The 20,613-nt window shown below is 42.9% G+C and overlaps 1 protein-coding gene across 1 annotated transcript in view; it reads right to left on the bottom strand.

The window, feature by feature from the left end:
* Positions 1-13,376, bottom strand: part of ANXA8 (annexin A8) — a 101,824-nt gene extending 88,448 nt beyond the window's left edge. Inside the window, exons 1-2 of the mRNA XM_030203155.1 lie at positions 13,174-13,376; positions 11,265-11,352 (exon numbers count right to left, since the gene is read on the bottom strand). Of these exons, the coding sequence (XP_030059015.1) occupies positions 11,265-11,352; positions 13,174-13,257 (172 nt within the window). The 5' untranslated portion in view covers positions 13,258-13,376. The remainder of the gene's footprint in view (positions 1-11,264; positions 11,353-13,173) is intronic.
* Between the last annotated feature and the right edge of the window lie 7,237 nt (positions 13,377-20,613).

Here is a 20,613-nt window from a genome sequence, read left to right on the forward strand (position 1 = left end):
TGTTAATGTGAGATAAGGAAAATGAGACCCACTAAGGGCCAGTTAATTGCAAAGGGTATTATAGATTGTTATGTATTTTAGATGTGGGTTTTTTCAGCTAATTAGGGGGTTCTTTCAGGATATAAAAAATGGTGTGTATTTCTGATTTGCTGTGCAGGTAATATTGTTGAATACCTTTTCCAGTTGAATAAAGTACATCAATTTCAATACCACAAATCTACGATACTAGCATGGTCCCCAGTAACTTGCACCAGCACTCACCTGCCCCTTGCCACATACACATAACTTTTCCTCCCAAACCTAGCACAGCCCCTCCTAACAAGCCCAGCCTTTATCCCCCATCCAGCCCCAACCCTGTCACTCTCTCTCTATCACACACACAGCCAGCCTATGCTCATACTGTCTCTCACCACCAGCCTATCCTCAGCTTTCTCCCCATTTCTATGCCTGTCACTCTCGAGCTACCCACCATAAGTACATAAGTAATGCCACACAGGGAAAAGACCAAGGGTCCATCGAGCCCAGTATCCTGTCCACAACAGCGGCCAATCCAGGCCAAGGGCACCTGGCAAACTTCCCAAATGTACAAACATTCTATACATGTTATTTCTGGAATTGTGGATTTTTCCCAAGTCCATTTAGTAGTGGTTTATGGACTTGTCCTTTAGGAAACCGTCTAACCCCTTTTTAAACTCTGCCAAGCTAACCGCCTTCACCACGTTCTCCGGCAATGAATTCCAGAGTTTAATTATGCGTTGGGTGAAGAAACATTTTCTCCGATTTGTTTTAAATTTACCACACTGTAGTTTCATCGCAAGCCCCCTAGTCCTAGTATTTTTGGAAAGCGTGAACAGACGCTTTACATTCACCTGTTCTACTCCACTCATTATTTTATATGCCTCTATCATGTCTTCCCTCAGCCGTCTCATCTCCAAACTGAAAAGCCTTAGCCTCCTTAGTCTTTCTTCAAAGGGAAGTCGTCCCATCCCCGCTATCATTTTAGTCGCCCTTCGCTGCACCTTTTCCAATTCTACTATATCTTTCTTAAGATGTGGCGACCAGAATTGAACACAATATTCAAGGTGCAGTCGCACCATGGAGCAATACAATGGCATTATAACATCCTCACACCTGTTTTCCAAACCTTTCCTAATAATACCCAACATTCTATTCGCTTTCCTAGCCGCAGCAGCACACTGAGCAGAAGGTTTCAGTGTATTATCAACAACGACACCCAGATCCCTTTCTTGGTCCATAACTCCTAACGTGGAGCCTTGCATGACGTAGCTATAATTTGGGTTCTTTTTCCCCACATGCATCACCTTGCACTTGCTCACATTAAACGTCATCTGCCATTTAGCCGCCCAGTCTCCCAGTCTCGTAAGGTCCTTCTGTAATTTTTCACAATCCTGTCGCGAGTTAACAACTTTGAATAACTTTGTGTCATCAGCAAATTTAATTACCTCGCTAGTTACTCCCATCTCTAAATCATTTATAAATATATTAAAAAGCAGCGGTCCTAGCACAGACCCCCCTGGTTAACCCCACTAGCTACCCTTCTCCATTGTGAATACTGCCCATTTAATCCCACTCTCTGTTTCCTATCCTTCAGCCAGTTTTTAATCCACAATAGGACATTTCCTCCTATCCCATGATCCTCCAATTTCCTCTGTAGCCTTTCGTGAGGTACTTTGTCAAACGCCTTTTGAAAATCCAGATACACAATATCAACTGGCTCCCCTTTGTCCACATGTTTGTTTACTCCTTCAAAAATTGAAGTAAATTGGTCAGGCAAAAGCCGTGCTGACTTGGTCTCAGTAATCCATGTCCTTGGATGTGCTCTGTAATTTTGATTTTAATAATAGCCTCTACCATTTTCCCCAGCACCGACATCAGATTCACCGGTCTATAATTTCCCGGATCTCCCCTGGAACCTTTTTTGAAAAATTGGCGTTACATTGGTCACCCTCTAATCTTCCGGTACCACGCTCGATTTTAAGGATAAATTGCATATCACTAACAGTAGCTCCGCAAGCTCATTTTTCAGTTCTGTCAGTACTCTAGGATGAATACCATCTGGTCCAGGAGATTTGTTACTCTTCAGTTTGCTGAACTTCCCCATTACGTCCTCCAGGTTTACCGTGACGTCTACTACTACTACTACTATTTAACATTTCTAAAGCGCTACCAGGGTTGCGCAGTGCTGTACAATTAACAAAGAAGGACAGTCCCTGCACAAAGGAGCTTACAATCTAAAGGACAAAAAGTGCAGTCAATAAAGATTGAGGCAGTCTAGATTTCCTGGATAGAGGTACAATGGTTAGGTGCCGAAAGCGACATTGAAGAGGTGGGCTTTGAGCAAGGATTTGAACATGGGTAGGGAGGGGGCTTGGCGTATGGGCTCAGGGAGTTTATTCCAAGCATAGGGTGAGGCGAGGCAGAAAGGGCGGAGTCTGGAGTTGACGGTGGTGGAGAAGGGTACTGAGAGGAGGGCTTTGTCCTGTGAGCGGATGTTACGGGTAGGAGCATAAGGGGAGATGAAGGTAGAGAGGTAGTGAGGGGCTGCAGATTGAGTGCATTTGTAGGTTAGTAGGAGAAGCTTGAACTGTATGTGGTACCTGATTGGAAGCCAGTGAAGTGACTTGAGAAGAGGGGTGATATGAGCATATCATTCTAGGAGGAAGATAAGATGCGCAGCAGAGTTCTGAACGGATTGAAGGGGAGATAGATGATTAAGTGGGAGGCCAGTGAGGAGTAGGTTGCAGTAGTCAAGGCGAGAGGTAATGAGAGAGTGGATGAGAGTTCGAATGGTGTGCTCAGAGAGGAAAGGGCGAATTTTGCTGATGTTATAGAGAAAGAAGCGACAGGTCTTGGCTGTCTGCTGGATATGGGCAGAGAAGGAGAGGGAGGAGTCGAAGATGACTCCAAGGTTGCGGGCAGATGAGACAGGGAGGATGAGGGTGTTATCGACTGAAATAGAGAGTGGAGGGAGAAGAGAAGTGGGTTTGGGTGGAAAGACAATGAGCTCGGTCTTGGCCATGTTCAGTTTCAGGTGGCGGTTGGACATCCAGGCAGCAATGTCGGATAAGCAGGCCGATACTTTGGCCTGGGTTTCCGCAGTGATGTCTGGTGTGGAGAGATAAAGCTGGGTGTCGTCAGCATAAAGATGATATTGGAAACCATGAGATGAGATCAGCGAGCCCAGGGAAGAGGTGTAAATTGAAAAAAGAAGGGGTCCAAGGGCAGATCCCTGAGGAACTCCAACAGAGAGCGGGATGGGGGTGTAGGAAGATACATGAGAATGTACTCTGACGGTACGGTGGGAGAGATAAAAGGAGAACCAGGAGAGGACAGAGCCCTGGAGCCCAAGTCAGTAAGTTTCTCCGACTCGTCCACTTGAAATACCATTTCCGACACCGGTATCCCACCCAAATCTTCCTCGGTGAAGACGGAAGCAAAGAATTCATTCAATCTCTCTGCTACGTCTTTGTCTTCTTTGATTGCCCCTTTTACCCCTCAGTCATCCAGCGGCCGAACCGATTCTTTTGCCGGCTTCCTGCTTTTAATATACCGAAAAAAATTTTACTATGTTTTTTTGCCTCCAATGCTATCTTTATTTTTGCAATCTCTCTTGGCCTTCTTTATCTGCGCCTTGCATTTGCTTTGACACTCCTTATGCTGCTTCTTGTTATTTTCAGATGATTCCTTCTTCCATTTTCTGAAGGCATTTCTTTTAGCCCTAATAGCTTCCTTCACCTCACTTTTCAACCACACTGGCTGTCTTTTGGACTTCCGTCTTTCTTTTCTAATTCACGGAATATGTTTGGCCTGGGCCTCCAGGATGGTATTTTTGAAGTGTCCATGCCTGTTGTACAGTTTTTACCCTCTCAGTTGCCCCCCTAAGTTTTTTTTTTTTTTTTACCATTCTTCTCATTTTATCATAGTCTCCTTTTTTAAAGTTAAACGCTAACGTCTTTGACTTTCTATGTATAGTTACTTCAAGGTCCCTCACCAGATCATGCGCTCCACTAAGGACCAAGTCTAGAATTTTTCCTTCTCTTGTCGGCTCCTGCACCAGCTGCTCCATAAAGCTGTCCTTGATTTCATCAAGGAATTGTACCTCTCTAGCATGTCCCGATGTTACATTTACCCAGTCTATATTTGGATAATTGAAGCCACCCATTATTATCACATTGCCCATTTTGTTTGCGTCTCCGATTTCTTTTATCATTTCTGCGTCTACCTGCTCATCTTGGCGAGGTGGACGGTAGTACACTCCTATCACCGTCCTTTTCCCTTTTATACATGGAATTTCAACCCACAATGAATCAAAGGTGTGATTTGTGTCCTGCTGAATTTGTAATCTATCTGAGTCAAGGCTCTTGTTAATATACAATGCTACCCCTCCACCAGACCGGTCCACCCTATCACTATGATATACTTTGTACCCTGGTATGACAGTGTCCCACTGGTTATCCTCCTTCCACCAGGTCTCAGTAATGCCTATTATATCCATTTTTTCATTAACTGCAATATACTCCAACTCTCCCATCTTATTTCTTAGACTCCTAGCATTTGCAAATAGACATTTCAGAGTATGTTTGTTGTTCCTATTTGCATGATGCTTAGTACTTGACAACCAAAATGTTTAGAGGGATGGAACTCCTCTCATATGAGGAAAAGCTAAAGAGGTCATGGTTCTTCAGCTTGGAAAAGAGACAAGGGGAATATGATAAAGGTCTACAAAATTCCTCAGTAGTGTAGAACAGGTAAATGCAATTTGATTTTTTACTCTTTCAAAAAGCAGAAAGACTATGGGATACTCAATGAAGTTATATGGTAATACTTTTAAAATGAATATATTTTTTCACTCAGCAAATAGTTAAGCTCAGGAACTCATTGCTAGAAGATGTGGTTACAGTGTTTAGCATATCTGGGTTAAAAAAGGTTTGGATAAGTTCCTGGAGAAAAAGTCCATAGTCTGCTATTGAGATAGACTTGGGGGAAGCCAGTGCTTGCCCTGGGATTGGCAGCATAGAATGTTGTTACTGTTTGGTATTCTGCCATGTACTTGTGACCTGGATTGGCCGCTGTTGGATGGACCATTGGTCTGACCTAGTATGGCTCTCCTAGTGCCTAAATTTATGCACCCTCTTTATAGAATTACCCTTTCAGAGCAGTCCTGTGGAGAAATGTTTGATAAATAATAGGTTGGAAATGGTATGCCCGAGGTATGCATTTCTGCATAAATGTGGTATTAGATCAGTAGCAAAGAGGTAGGGTGTGAACGTGGGTGTGAATGTGTGTGTGTGTGTATTGGTGTGTTTGTGAAGGGGTTGAGGTATGTATGGATGTGAGAGGATGGATATGCAGTGGTGTACCAAGGGCGGGGCGGTGGGGGTGGTCCACCCTGGGTGTCAGTGGGTGGGGGGGTGCTCCGCTGGCGCTGCAGCCAGCCCTCATCTCCTGCCACCTGTCTTTGAAGAAAAAGCTGTGAAGCGGCGTGGCAGGCAGTGCCTTGCGTCTGCCCTGCTTGTAAATGAAGTAAATCTCCATTCTCCTCATCGTCGTCGGGCCTTCACTGACTGGGTCCCGCCCTCCTCTGAGGTAACTTCCTATTTCCGCGAGGGCGGGACCCAATGAGTGAAGGCCCAATGATGATGAGGAGAATGGAGATTTACTTCGTTTATAAGCAGGGCAGACGCGAGGCGCTGCCTACCACGCTGCTTCACAGCTTTTTCTTTAAAGGCAGGGTGGTGGCAGGAAATAAGGGCTTTCCTCTCTGGATGAAGCTGGTGGTCGTTCAGGGGCTCAGATGGGAGGGGGGTGGGGAGGGGGGCTTCAGATGGGAGAAGGGGGTGGGGAGGGGGTTTCAGATGGGAGTGGAGCTGAAACTGGGAGCTGAAAAGGGGGGGCAGGTGGGAGATATGGGCTGGGGGCTAGAACTAGGAGCAGAGAGAGGGAATAGATCTTGGATGGATGGATGGATGGAGGGGAGAGGGATGGCAAATGGTGGATTGAAGGGGCAGAGAGAAAGGACAGACAGTGAATGGACGGGGAGGGAGAGAGGGCAGACGGGCAGATGGTGGATGGAAGGGGCAGAGATAGAGGGCAGATGTGCATGGAATGGGCAGGGAGAGAGGGCAGACATTGGATGGAGGGGACAGCAGAGAGGGCAGACACTGGATGGCAGAGAAAGAACGAAGACAGATGCTGGATGGAAGGAAGACAGTGAAAAGAAGATGAGGACAGCAGAAGCCAGAGACAACAAACTGTAAATAAAATATATATTTTTAGTTTTTTTGCTTTAGGATAAAGTAGTATTGTAGCTGTGTTAATGTAAGCTCCACCCCCTCTCAGGCAGTGTAGATCTGATGAAACAGAGTGTTCTGCGTCTGTAGTTGTGGCAGTGACTCTGAATCCTCCGCTGGAGCAGATTGGGGGAAACAAAAAAAAAACCCAACAAATAAACATCCCCTTGCTCACCTTAAGAAGGCGAGGAAGGAAATTACACTCAATTGTTTTCCTAATTTAACCCAAATCTTTGAATAACCAAACCTTCAACTTTGAATGTAAATTCGTTTTTTTTACTTTAATATATTCAGATCAAGGTAAGTATTTAGCTATATTATGTTCAAAGCAATTCTTCTTTTCTTACAGAACTACTATTTTTCCTTAATATGTAATTTTACATTTTACCTTTGTCTGCTCTGTATCTCAACAGATTATTCAGATTACTCAGCTAAACTCTCAGGCAAGTATTTTCCCTTTCCTTTATACTACTTCAAATTGACAAAGTTTTTCCTCTGATATTGGCACTTAGCTGTAGATGCTCAGTCTGTGACCAATGGGAGCAAACTCTTTCTTGCATGGGGGCCCTTGAAGAAGTCCTTTGCTGCTTTCTTCTCCCTAAACCTCTCTTAAAAGAAAATAAACTGAGAGGCAAAACCCTAAACTCCCTATTTTTCTTTAGGAACTGACCCCTCTCTGGTGTCAATTCATCTCTCAATACTGTGGCCAAGCTCACTAGTTAAAAAACAAATAAATTTAAGGATTTCTCACTACCAAGCCTATCTCACACTGTTGATTCCCTTCTCTAATGCTGCAGCAGGCTCCAGCACTGCATTCAAGGTCTCAAACAGTAACACACTCCCTAAGCAGTGCATATTCCAACATTCCATCCCATAGATTTCATAGAAACACACAGCATCACTCTTTTGAACTGGCAGATCAATCTTGGGAATACAGCATACGCATAAATAGGCAGTGCTAGATACCCCTTAACCTGCAGGCAGATCTCAATTCTCTATCTCAGAACCCTAACACACTGCACACTCTCAATCCTGCCACACTATTTTCCTGACATCCTTCTAACTCTTTACATTTAATGTTATCACTAGCAGACAACTCAGCCCCTCACTCTCTTACCAGTCACTCACAACCAACCTCAGCTGTCCTCTCCTCAGCATTTATACTTCCCCTAAATAAAATTTCCAACTTTTCTCTTTCTTTCTCACAGCCACCATCAACACATCCTCTCACTCTCAGTGCTTTCCCCTTCTCCTTCTGCCCAACTCCCAACTGACCAGCAAGCCGTTGCCAAGGCAACCAGGTCTCAGCTTGCTCAGCTGTTGCCCCAGAGTGATGTCACTATAGAACCCTTCTTTTTTTCCTCTGGAGGAGCCCAGTTAAGATTATTTTAACCCCTTGGGGTTTCTTTAATAAATGTTTATAATAGAACATGTAAATAAGATAATCTTTTTATTGGACTAATTTTAATACATTTTGACTAACTTTCGGAGAGCAAAATCCCCTTCCTCAGGTCAGGATAGGACACTGTAACAGCACTATACTGTATTGACCTGAGGAAGAAGGTTTTGGCCTCTGAAAGCTAAATGTATTAGTCCAATAAAATGGTATTATTTTATTTTTTATATTTGTTTTAGTTCTATTTCTTAATTTGTAAAGTGGTGATTGGTATTTGTTAGTTTTTTCAAATTTACATCTGCTGTCTTTATATTTTGCACAGTACTAGGGGACATTTTCTGTTTCTGTGGCGTTGCATTGTATGCAGAGTCTAGCATCTTGGGGGTTCAGTTTAATTTTTGTCTTAATAGAAAGTTTATGATTGCTTATTCTATAGTGGATTAGGGTGTATCTGTGTTTGTGAAAAAGACATGGCTTTCAGTTGGCATTGACTGTGCAGGATTGACGATCGTTCTATTCTGTCTGGTTTCATTTTACAATAGGTGAATTGATGTTCTAGGGCTCACTGTAGTGTTTAAGATGCTTTCCTTTTCCTTGTGTGACTCGTAGAAATGACTGCTTATGGTATGGTAGAATTGCTCTATAGGTCCTGAGTGTTTTGTATTCTCGGTATGCCTAGTACTGGATTTTGGAAGGGGTGTTAAAAAATGACTGGCCCTGGGTGTCAACTATCCTAGGTACGCCACTGTGGATATGTGTGTGTTTGTATGTGGAGGGATTGGCATGTGTAGGAGGAAGGTATAGGGATGAGGGAGTTTTGGAGACTGTAAGGGTGGTAGTATGAATAAATCCTTCCATGCCCTCTTTCCCCTCTCTTCCTCTATCCTTCCCATTTCTGCTCCCTCCCTCTCCCTTTCTCCATTCTCTCCTGTGATCTGCTCCTCAGTTTACTGCAACCCTGTGATTAGGATACACTTTCACTGGTAGGAGCTGAGGAATCCCACTGGCTCTATACTGCACTGCACCACTGTGGGTCCAGCCTCAAGTTTTGCCGTTGGGAACTGGAGACTCCCACTGACACTTGAATCTCTGCTACTATGGATGTAGCTCATCTTGTGCCTTAGATCCAGCTGCTGGGAACTTAGGCTTTCACTCAGTCTTCTCTTAACCACCTCAGTTTTAATTCCAGAAGCACTTCTGAATCTAAAACCTCTGCATATCGATGAATGAATGGGCAAAGGGACTAACAGACAGACTCTCTGTTGAGTGCCTATAAACTTTAAGTGTGGTCTATAGAATAGCACTTTTTTTCCAGTGACAATTTTTTGGGTGACGTGCATAGAATTCATCCTGAAATGCAGACTAAAGTACAGCATCATTGTAAGGTGATATTAGGATTTGAAAAGATCAAAATGAGTTGGGAGGCTGTGAAGACAAAAAGGGTGAAGGAATTCAAGAATGCGTGGGATAAACAGAGTGGATTACCATGTAGAAAATGGAGTCCAATTAAAGAAAAACTAAATGGCCTCATAAGTGGAGAGAGCTTTGACAGCAGTTTCAGAGGTTCAGAAGAGCAATGCCAGGCAGACTTCTAGGATCCTGGGTCCCATAAATGACAAACACAAACAGGATCAAGGCTAGAGTGGGTTTTGACGGCTACTCCAGTAATTGTGAAGTAGGACCAGTGCCAGGCAGACTTCTACTGTTTGTGTCCCAAAATTGGCAGAGAAAGACAGAGATTAAATAAGTATACTGGATTTAATCATAAAGAAGTGGAATCTGTGCAGAGTGCTTCATTCAATTATGTTACTTTAAGACTGGGTGAAAATATTTCTGAGAATAACTAAAATTTATTTACTATTCTGAGAAAATTTGAGGGCAGACATTCAAACCTCTCAGAAACTTTGGGAGTTACCCAGACACATTATACCTTTTGAATTTCTCATAACTCATTAGGAGCCCTGTTTACTAAGGTGCACTAGCCTTTTTTTGCATGCTCTATAATTAGCATATGCTAAACACTAGAGACACCCGTAGGAATATATGGGTGTCTTTAGCGTTTAGCACGCGCTAATGTTTAGTGTGCACTAAAAATGCTAGCGCACTCTTAGCACAGCTTAGTAAACAGGGTCCTAGGTGTTAAGTGATTTATATATTGTGAGTGTACAATTTGTAATCAACCTAGAACTTTTGGATTGCGTGCAATATGCTTTTTTAAATAAATAAATTATGCACTACATTTTACAGTTACCATGTCTTAATGCAGGATTTTACATGTAGTAGCTGCAAATTTTATGTGGCACTTTTGGGGGCATTCCCACTTTTTTTTATTTTAGGTTGTGCATTAATGTTCTCATTAGTGCCTAGTACCTGCTGACAGTTAACGCAGGAACACTTACCTCTTCCTATTTAGGAGGTGGTACATGGTCCCGCCATTAAAGCTTATCTAGAGAGCACTGATATTCATTCATGTTTTTAAAATATTCTTAGCCCACATTATCTCAAAAATCTAATCGATACTATTTAGTTAAAAAAAACAATTGCTGTCCTGAAGTTAACAGAGTAAGTTAGCTGGTTAATTTTAGACCAGTATATTTTTCAGCCCAACTTAATCAGGTAAGTTGGCTGAATAACCAGTTTACTTTAACTTTTATGGCTAACTTTAACCAGGTAACGTCCCGTTGAATATTGTCCTCTTTGAAAATGACAATGTGTTGGGTTTGATAAGTATAGTAGCCATATTGATTCTGGGAAAAACTAGACAGACAGATTTTCAGGATATCTACAATGAATATTTATGAAACATATTTGTATGCACTGCTTACATTGCATGCTAATTTCTTTCTGGCATATTCATGGTGGACCTGACTGCTCGGGGTCGGTTTGAGAACAACCGATGACCATGACCTTCCTATAACATATTTACTTACAAAGATGTGCTGAAAAATGGCTTGTGGTAGTGTAGGCATGGGTTTTGGACGTGTGCTGATCCATTTTTCAGCATGCCTGTAAAAAAGGTCAAATGGACGTGCGGCAAAATCAAAATTGTTGCGCATCCATTTTGGGTCTGAGACCTTACTGCCAGCCATTGACCTAGTGGTAAAGACTCATACGGTAACCGGGTGGTAATGACCTAAGCGCGTCAGGTGTCACTTGAAGTGCATCTGATATGCGCATCTGAAAATAAAAATTATTTTTCGGACGCATGCCAAAAATGAAATTACCACAAGAACCATGCGGTAACTCCATTTTGGCATGCGTTGGGCACGCATAGACGCTTACGCGGCTTAGTAAAAGGGTCCCTCTATTCTGTAGTTTTTTCACTAAAAGCTATTATAATCTATAAAACTTATAGAGAATGGAATATCATTAGCATTACACAGGTGTGCACTAACATGAGTGTGATTTGGTCTACTATTATTAGTTTCTTGATATACCACTTTACTTATCTGTTAATTTGTCCTGCTCTACTGTTAATTGTGTTTAAGAGAAAGAGAGCATTATATGTTTATAGATTCTTAATTTATTCAGTTGTAGAGGGTGCAAAGTTAATTTACCCCATCCTTCCATGGCATTGTGAAGTTTCTTAGCATCCTCCTTAGGGTCTGCAACTTGCCCAATTTTTGCAATGCCTTTATACTGATCCTAATGCAAGAAAGATAAAAACATGTTACAAATAACACTGACATAGGACCACATATACAAAAATAGTTTCTTCCATTGTCTGAAGATTCTCCACATACCTTTTGCAATATTTTTCAATTACTGAGAATTTTCATCCTAAAGGTGCACCCTAGAAAAGCCTCATTTGCTTATAAGGGACCTGCAGAATCTATAGGGAGCTCTTTTAAATTCAATCATCTACTGTTAGGGATTTCAGCATTGTATCTTATTGGTCAACATGTTCTGATAGAAAGATCATTTTCACTGCATCCAGTGATAAAGAAGCCAAATGTATTTGGGCCTGCACTGACAGTTATGGTTCATGAATGATAAATGAAGCACAGTTTACTACAACAGGAAATTGAAAGTCTCCTTGAAAAAAATGAGCTCTTCCCGGGAAATGTGCTGCAAGTCATATTAATGATATTTCAATGTACACTATCATTTGCTACATCTAGGGACCTGTGTTGTAATAAACAGTTGAGTCCATATTCAAAGCAATTTAACTGGCCAGAAATGGTTCATGGCCAGTTAAATCGCTTGTTCAGGGCTAGCTGGTCATTTTCTGTGGCACTTAACCGTTAGTGCCACTGAAAATGTCTTGTTAGTGTCCAAGTCAAAACCAGGTACTGTGGAGGCGTTCCAGGGTTGGAATCAGCACCTGGATGGATAAGTGCAGATATTTAAGTACATAAGTATTGCCATACTGAGAAAGACCAAAGGTCCGTCAAGCCCAGCATCCTGTTTCCAACAGTGGCCAATCCAGATCACAAATACCTGGCAAGATCCCAAAAAGTACAAAACATTTTATACTGCTTATCCCAGAAATAGTGGATTTTCCCCAAGTCCATTTAATAACGGTCTATGGAATTTTCCTTTAGGAAGCTGTCTAAACCTTTTTTAAAACTCCGCTAAGCTAACCACCTTTACCACATTGTCTGGCAATGAATTCCAGAGTTTAATTACACTTTGAGTGAATAAATATTTTCTACGATTTGCTTTAAATTTACTACATTGTAGCACTACATTTAACACTTAACCAGCCAAGGTAGCCGCATAAGTAGGACTGTATAAAAGTCAGTACTATAATTATGTGATGTCTCATAGCCAGTTAAATGCTGGATATCTCACTTAAGTGGTAATGGTTTAGCTCTGGAAACCTGGAAATCCAATGCCAAAGCCTGGACATGGCCTGGCATTGAATTCGCTGCCATCTCAATATTGACCCCAATATTTCAATCTGTAATAGAACACCAATAGTTCATACTGTATCATATAATCACATCATGGAGTGGAGGTGTGACCTTAGTGGCTACTGCCGTGGCATGAAAAGTAGGGAAGCCAGAGTCCAAATCCCACTGATGCTTCTTGGGCAGCCAACTTAACCCTCCATTCACTTTAGGTGTGAACTTAGGGCCCTGTTTACTAAGGTGCGCTAGCATTTTTAGCGCATGCTAAAAATTACCACGCGCTAAATGCCAGAGACACCCATATATTCCTATGATTGTCTCTAGCATTTAGCACGCGCTAATCATTAATGCGTACTAAAAATGCTAGTAAACAGGGCCCTTAGACAGTAAGCACCCTGGGACAGGATAATACCTAGCATACCTGTGTGTAACTCACCTTGAGCTTTTACTGTAAGGGGGTGAGCTTAAATATGAACAGTGTATAGTCTGATAGAATGGCCCTTTTTTCAGTATTATTAAAACTGACTGCAGTTACAGTATCTGAATTTGCTGTCATTTATATGAAAGCAAGTCATTGAAATGTTGATAACAGAGTAGCCTTTAAGTTACTTACCCAGCCGTCCCACCAATTTCCTGGGTTCTCTTCTGCCATTCCTTTACCTGAAAACCACACAAGGCACACATACAGTAAAAGCATCTTTATATTTTCTTTGGGGTAGAGTTTTGAGTTGCAGAAAATGTATTTAGCAAGCAAGAAAACACTTGTGAGTACAGCGTGCTCAGTGCCAGAGCAAGTGAGCTTCAGCCCAGTTCTGCTTCTCCCTTTTATTTTCATTTGCTACTGGCCACTCCCTAATATTTTAATTGACAAAACTCAAATATATTGCTAATAAACAGGTAGCATCCTGTATTTTTTTATTGACTTTTATTTCTAAGTGGATCAAGTTACTTATCCATTGATGTAGGAAGTCAGGATGAACTAATGCTCAGGGTAATGTACTCTGGGATATGACAAGTTGTTTTTTCAATGTTTTACTCTCACCTTTTCAGGGAGATACATCCAGGTATTGCTCTATCCAGAGAGGACACGAGGAGGGGCATAATCGAACGTGAACGCCTATCTCCATAGGCGTTCTATGTCCGAAAACGGGTATGTGAAGAGGCGGGACAGACCGTATTTTCGAAAAATGGACGTTTTTGAGCTGGGCATTTGTTTTTTTTAGTGATAATGGAAACTAAAAACGCCCAGCTCAAAAACGTCCTAATCCGAGCCATTTGGTCGTGGGAGGGGCCACGATTCATAGTACACTCGCCCCCCTGACATGCCAGGACACCAACTGGGCACCCTAGAGGTCAGTGCGGTGGACTTCAGACAACGCTCCCACATGCATAGCTCCCTTACCACGGGTGCTGAGCCCCCAACCCCCTCCCCCAAAACCCACTACCCACAAATGTTCAACACTACTATAGCTCTTAGGGGTGAAGGGGGCACCTACATGTGGGTACAGTGGGTTTTGCAGGCCTCCCATTTACCAGTACAAGTGTTACAGGTAGGGGCGGGATGGGCCTGGGTCCGCCTGGCTGAAGTGCACTGCGGTACCCACTAAAAGTGCTCCAGGGACCTGCATACACGCAGGCCTCTAGGACTTGTTGCTGCTATATAACATTGGCACACCAGTTGACACCTGAAGACTAATCTCTCCGAAAACGCCCTTTATTGGAATAAGCACGCTTACTCACAGTTAACTGCAGATCAGAGGTTGTGCCCCACTGGCAACGAGTCTCCCTGGTACTGAGATGAGCAGTAGGTCCGAGCTGGCAGAATGCTGTACAATTCCCTCTTTCAGCCACATTCAAGGTAAGAACTAAGTTCTGTAACATGGCTAACACGTGAAAGGGATCTAAAACTGGCTTACAAAAATGGCCATTACCTCATGGACTACCGGAAACAAAACAGGGCACACTCTGACCCAGTAAGCAGAGGGAAAAGCACAATGGGAGTAGAGCCTACCAACTACCAACATCGTGAGCATTTAACACAAGCTAGTGGAATCACGGAGCCCAATACCCTACACCCACCACAATGCATTGCTGATGTGACTCTGCAGTGCGCATAACAGAAAAGGTGTCACACTCACCCGAGAGCCACATCAGAACCAGGGAAAGGCTGTCACAGGATAGAACACATTCTGCTGTCAAAGAGGTGGGTACGGCATTTGAGGCTGGCATAGAGGCTGGGAAAAAAGTATGTAAAGTGGGGGGTTTGTTTTGGTGGGAGGGGGTTAGTGACCACTGGGGGAATCCGGGGAGGTCTTCCCCGATTCCCTCCAGTGGTCATCTGGTCAGTTGGGGCACTTTTTTGGGACCTGTTCATGAAAAAAAAGGGTCCAAAAAAAGTGACCCAAAATCGCAGTAAAAACGCCTTTTTGTTTTTATTATCAGCTAAAGACGCCCATCTCTCTTCGGCTGATAACCACGCCCCAGTTCCGCCTTCACCACGCCTCCAACATGCCCCTATCTACTTTACCCGTTTCCGCGACGGATTGCAGTTGGAAACGCCCAAAATCGGCTTTCGATTATACCGATTTGGGCGCCCACGGGAGAAAGACGCCTATCTCCCGATTTGGGTCGCAATATAGGCGTTTTTCTCTTTCGATTATAAGCTGGACAGTCTAAGAGGTTGGTATAATAAGCTGCATTATCCTTTAGCATTGCAATTTACACCATCAAAACACAGTGCATACCTTTCTGCTAGACTGCATTCTATATTTATGCATGTTAAGTGGTCACTTGCACACCTAAATGACTAGGACACCACCATTTATGCACAAGCCTGCAGTCTAAAACTAGGCTGCCTTTTACAGAACTACCCCCATTGAATATATATGTAACAGAAACATCTCTCTCTCTCTCTCTCTCTCTCTCTCTCTCTCTCTCTCTCTTCTCTCTCTCTCTCTCTTTTTAAGAAACCTTGGTCCTTTTGATAAAACATTTGAAATATTATTGGGAAAAAAGTTTTGTTGGGAAAATGATTTTAAAAACGTATGGTAGAGAAACAAAGAAAAAATGAAGGCAAATAAAGACCCTATGATCTATGCCCATCCATGTCACCTACTTTCCCTATCACTCCCTTAGAGATCCTATGTACTTGTCGCAAGTTCTCTTGAGTTCAGATATGGTTTTCATCTCCACCACCTCCACTGGGAGGCCATTCCACAAATTCACCACCCTTTCCATCAAGAAATATTTCTTCAGGTTACATCTCAGTCTATCCCCTTTCACCTTCATCTTATGCCCCCTCATGCCAGAGATTCTTTTCAATGTTATGCCATGGAGGTATTTAAACATCTCTATCACATCTTCCCTCTCCCACCTTTCTTCCAAAGTATAATTAAGAACTTTGGTTTCTGATATTTTTGTTATTAGACTATTGATATACTGCCTTTCTGTGGTACAACCAGAGTGGTTTGCATAATAAATGTAGATGCTTTTTCTGTCCCTAGTGGGCTCACAATCTAAGTTTTGTACCTGGGGCAGTGGTACATATAAGTGATTTACCCAAGGTCACAAGGGTCTATGGAGAGAATTGAACCCAGTTCTCCTGGTTCTCCATCCACAGTGCTAGCACCTTCTGTTACCTTTCATACTTTTCAGTTCTTACCAAATGTAATTGGAGGACATGCATTAATAAAATTATTCTCTCCATTTACAGAAACTTTCATATAGATCAGGCATCAAAGTTGAAAGGGGTTGAAATTCTAAAACATTCTTGGGGAATTGTTTGTATGAAAGACACTATCAGGCTTATTTTCGAAAGAGAAGGTCGCCCATCTTCCGACACAAATCGCAAGATGGGTGTCCTTCTCTCTGGGTCGGCCAAATTGGCATAATCGAAAGACGATTTTGGTCGTCCTCAACTGCTTTCAGTCGCGGGGACGGCCAATGTTCATGGGGGCGTGTCGGAGGCGTAGCAAAGGTGGGACGGGGCATGGTTATCACATGGGCATCCTCAGTCGATAATGGAAAAAAAGGGCGTCCTTCACGAGCATTTGGCTGATTTTACTTGGCCCCTTTTTTTCACAACCAAGCCTCAAAAAGGTGCCCGAACTGACTAGATGACCTCCTCTTACTGCCCCAGTGGTCACCAACCCCCTCCCACCCTAAAAACAAATATTTAAAAACATTTTTTCCAGCCTTTATGCCAGCCTCAAATGTCATACCCAGCTCCATCAAAGCAGTATGCAGGTCCCTGGAGCAGTTTTTAGTGGGTGCAGTGCACTTCAGGCAGCCAGACCCAGGCCCATCCCCCCCCACCTGTTACACTTGTGGTGGTAAATGTGAACCTTCCAAAACCCACCACAAACCCACTGTACCCACATCTAGGTGCCCCCTTCACCCATAAGGGCTATGGTAGTGGTTTACAGTTGTGGGGAGTGGGTTTTGGGGGGCTCAGCACACAAAGTAAGGGAGCTATGGACTTGGGAATAATTTATGAAGTCCACTGCAGTGCCCCCTAGGATGTCTGGTTGGTGTCCTGGCATGTGAGGGGGACCAGTGCACTACGAAAGCTGGCTCCTCCCACGACCAAATGCCTTGGATTTGGTCATTTTTGAGATGGGTGTCCTCGGTTTCCATTATCGGCGAAAACCGAGATTGCCCATCTCTAAGGTCTGCGATCTCAACATTTAGGTCGACCATCTCTAAGGTCAATCTATATGTTGAGATTTGGGCATTCCATGATCGTATTATCAAAACGAAAGATGGATGCCCATCTTGTTTCGATTATATGGGTTGTCCCGCCCTTTCCCAGGGATGTCCTCAGAGATGGGCGCCCTTAGAGATGGTCGTCCCCGTTCAAAAATGCCCCTCCACAGAACTCCAAACTGCTAATGTTATTATTGTTGTGCTATCTGATTTAATTGATACATATCAAATTACAGCACGTCTTGCTACCTATAAACTTTGCAAGAACAATATGTGTGATCCAGCTCCCTCATAGCCACTTCTAATACATCTTGCAGCTTATTTACTAAAGTGTGGCAAAGTAGCATGTTATCACAGGAAAATTACTACTGAATTCACTAAACTGAGGTGCCTGAGTACCGCAGTGTATTTTATATATTATTATGTTGATATGCTAGCAATTTATTACATACATAAAGGTGGTTCACAAGCTGCATATGTACATCAGTTCCAAAACACCATTCACACCAACATACAAAGATAAAAGCTAAGGGAGGACAACTAAGCAGAGGGACGGGTCACAATGAGGCCAACACATAGGTGGATGATTACAGTCTGACCTTAACAAATACACACACACTCACAAAACCCCCAAAGCAAATCAAACCAATCAACAAAAAACATAAACATGGGATAAAATAAGGCGAGCAAGCATCCTACAGCACCTGCAAACCAGCCCCTTAGTCCCCATCAAAAGCGAATGAGAGAGGCCAGCTCTTGTCCCTGGATTTGAACTTAAAGTAAGAGCTCTCATCTCTTAATTCATGAAGCAGGGAGTTCCAGAGAAGGGGGGAGGGTAGGAAGGGCAGATAGTCAAAAGCTAAACAACAAGCTTACTCAGTTCTGATCCTGATGGGAGTAGGATCCACAAATAAGTTTCTTTGTGAGGATCTCAGGGGACAATCAAGGCAATAAGGGAGCAACTCTATAACTTGATGCCTCGATTAAGGCACCATAATATTTTGCATTAAGCTGTAATTCTATAATGGCTTCAGTGTGTGCCTAAGCTGTTATAGGATTGTAACGCCCCTGACATGGGCACTTTTTGGGTTCGGGGTCCGACCCACTTGGAGCCTCCCAAAGGCAGTCTCCGTTGGACCCTTCACTGCCCTGGCACTCAGTGCCTCCACCTGAGAAAAGAAGGGTTAGTGGGTGGGGTGACCTTCTTCTCTCCCAGAAAATTCACAACCAAGTCTATTTAATCTGTGGAGAATAAAGCTGGCTGTTAAATTGGCAATCTTAAAAAATACTTTATATTCTTTTAAGTTCAATGAGCACTTGGGAGTCAGCAGTTCATGCAAACTCAACTGTTTATTCTTCAACTCTGCAAACAGGAACATCCAACAGTGTAAAGTTTTCCAACTTTGAACACAAGTTTGTTAAAACCACAAATCCTTCTGGTATTCCCCAAGGGAACTCCTGTACTATCCTCTCTTGAATATATTTACAGATGCTCTTCAGCAGGACTATATGCACTTTTTTTCAACAAGCTCTTGTTCATGACTATCTCGGAGAATAAAGTTCCCAAAGTTTGTATGCCTCATATTTGTAGAGGTCCAGAGTCTCTGTAGCCTGACCTCCCTCCAGGGTAATCCTTTACATTGGCACCACCCTGATCCTGGGATGGGCACTCCCTGGCTATGATCCATGCTCCTGGGCTGGGTCTCTCCTCTGCCCACCTGTAGTTCTCCTCCTTCACAGTTGCCACTTTGCTGAGCCACAACTCCCTTTTACAGCCAGTGGTTGGTTTCTCTTAATTGGGATTCCCCTTTACTCCTCCAGGTTCCAGGTCAGAGGCAGGGGACTATCAGGCAACCAAAGACCCCCTTCAAGGGCAAATACTCCTCTATCACTTTCTAATCTCCTCCCCCACTCCCATTAATCTTCATTACCAGGGCACTATCTGCATTTTATTTCAAAACTACTCCCTTTGGGTTGGGCCTCCTCCCACCCAGAGACCTCCCAGTCACTTCCCCCAGTGACTTTCTACAGAGACTTACCCTCCTAGTAATCCCAAATGAACAGGGGATTATAGAATATTTCTGTAAAGGCACATTGGTGCATCAAAAGTTAGGTGTGCCCACTTAATGACAGGTCTATGGCTGGCTTAAGTTGGCATGCTTAAGTACATCATACAACACGTGTAACTGATAGTATTCTATAAGTTGTACACATTGCATGGTGTCATACACATGGCCAGTCTATTCTGTGCTCACAGGTATGCCCCTCTTGCAGTTACATATGAAGAGGTTTAGGTGCATGTGGTATAGAATAGCACCTAACACCCATGCATATCAATAGTAATTAGTGACACCAATGATACGTGTAAGTACTAGTATTCTATAACATATACATTATTGGCATGTATAGAATTGCCTTTTAAGGGATTGCTGATGCCCTTTAGATAGAGAAGAAGACCTGTGAAAAAAGCATAGGGGGCTAGCATCAGGATTCTGAATTGATACTAATGCTGATGGATAGCCAGCACTGTTTCTTCAGGAGAGGGGTGACAAGATCAGATATTTTTTGCACTGTACAGAAGCTTCACTGTTGTGTCCTTTGTGAGCTGAATTCATTTCATGCTTGAGGGTGTGAGACTTGTAAAACTAGAATTGCAGAAATCTAGATTGATCACAAAAGCAGGTATCAAGATCTTCACAGATTTGGCATCTAAATAAGGTTTCAAGGAGTAAACTTAGTCCAGAGAGCCTTCTTCATCATGGAAGATATGTGAAGGCCAAATGATAACTAGTTGTATAATTCCAAAAGTGGCAATGATCTCCTTTATTGCAATTACTGTATATTCCCTGCTATAATGGATGACAGTGATACACCAGATCTTTTTCTGGAAAACCAGATGGCCTGAGACTTCTGTAACTTCAATTTCAGTGTATAAGATCTCTGCCATTTGTCCACTGTATCCATCCAGCAACTGAAGTTATTTATAACACAACTGGTCAAGGAGGTTCTTTGACCTCAACAACAGGACAACATGAGACTACATATATACTAATGCCGTACACTAGATCAGGGTTGCTAAAGGCATTAGAGACACTAAAGTACACAGGGAAAAGGATAGAACCCAGGAAACCCTGCAGGTCTTGAGGAAAGCTGATGAGAGTTCAACTCAGCGCATTAAGTTAAAAGTACAGAATCCCGTGCTAATTTTCATTATGTTTGCTGCAGCCAGCATGTTTTTGAGTGAAGCATTATAGGATGACAGGCCCTTATCCAAGGCCCACCAATTTTAAAGGAGCCAACCTTTAAAAAAATTCTATTATAAACATGGCTGATGGAGTGCTGAAGGGCA

Source organism: Microcaecilia unicolor, chromosome 5 (assembly GCF_901765095.1).
Source record: "Microcaecilia unicolor chromosome 5, aMicUni1.1, whole genome shotgun sequence".
Classification (NCBI taxonomy): domain Eukaryota; kingdom Metazoa; phylum Chordata; class Amphibia; order Gymnophiona; family Siphonopidae; genus Microcaecilia; species Microcaecilia unicolor.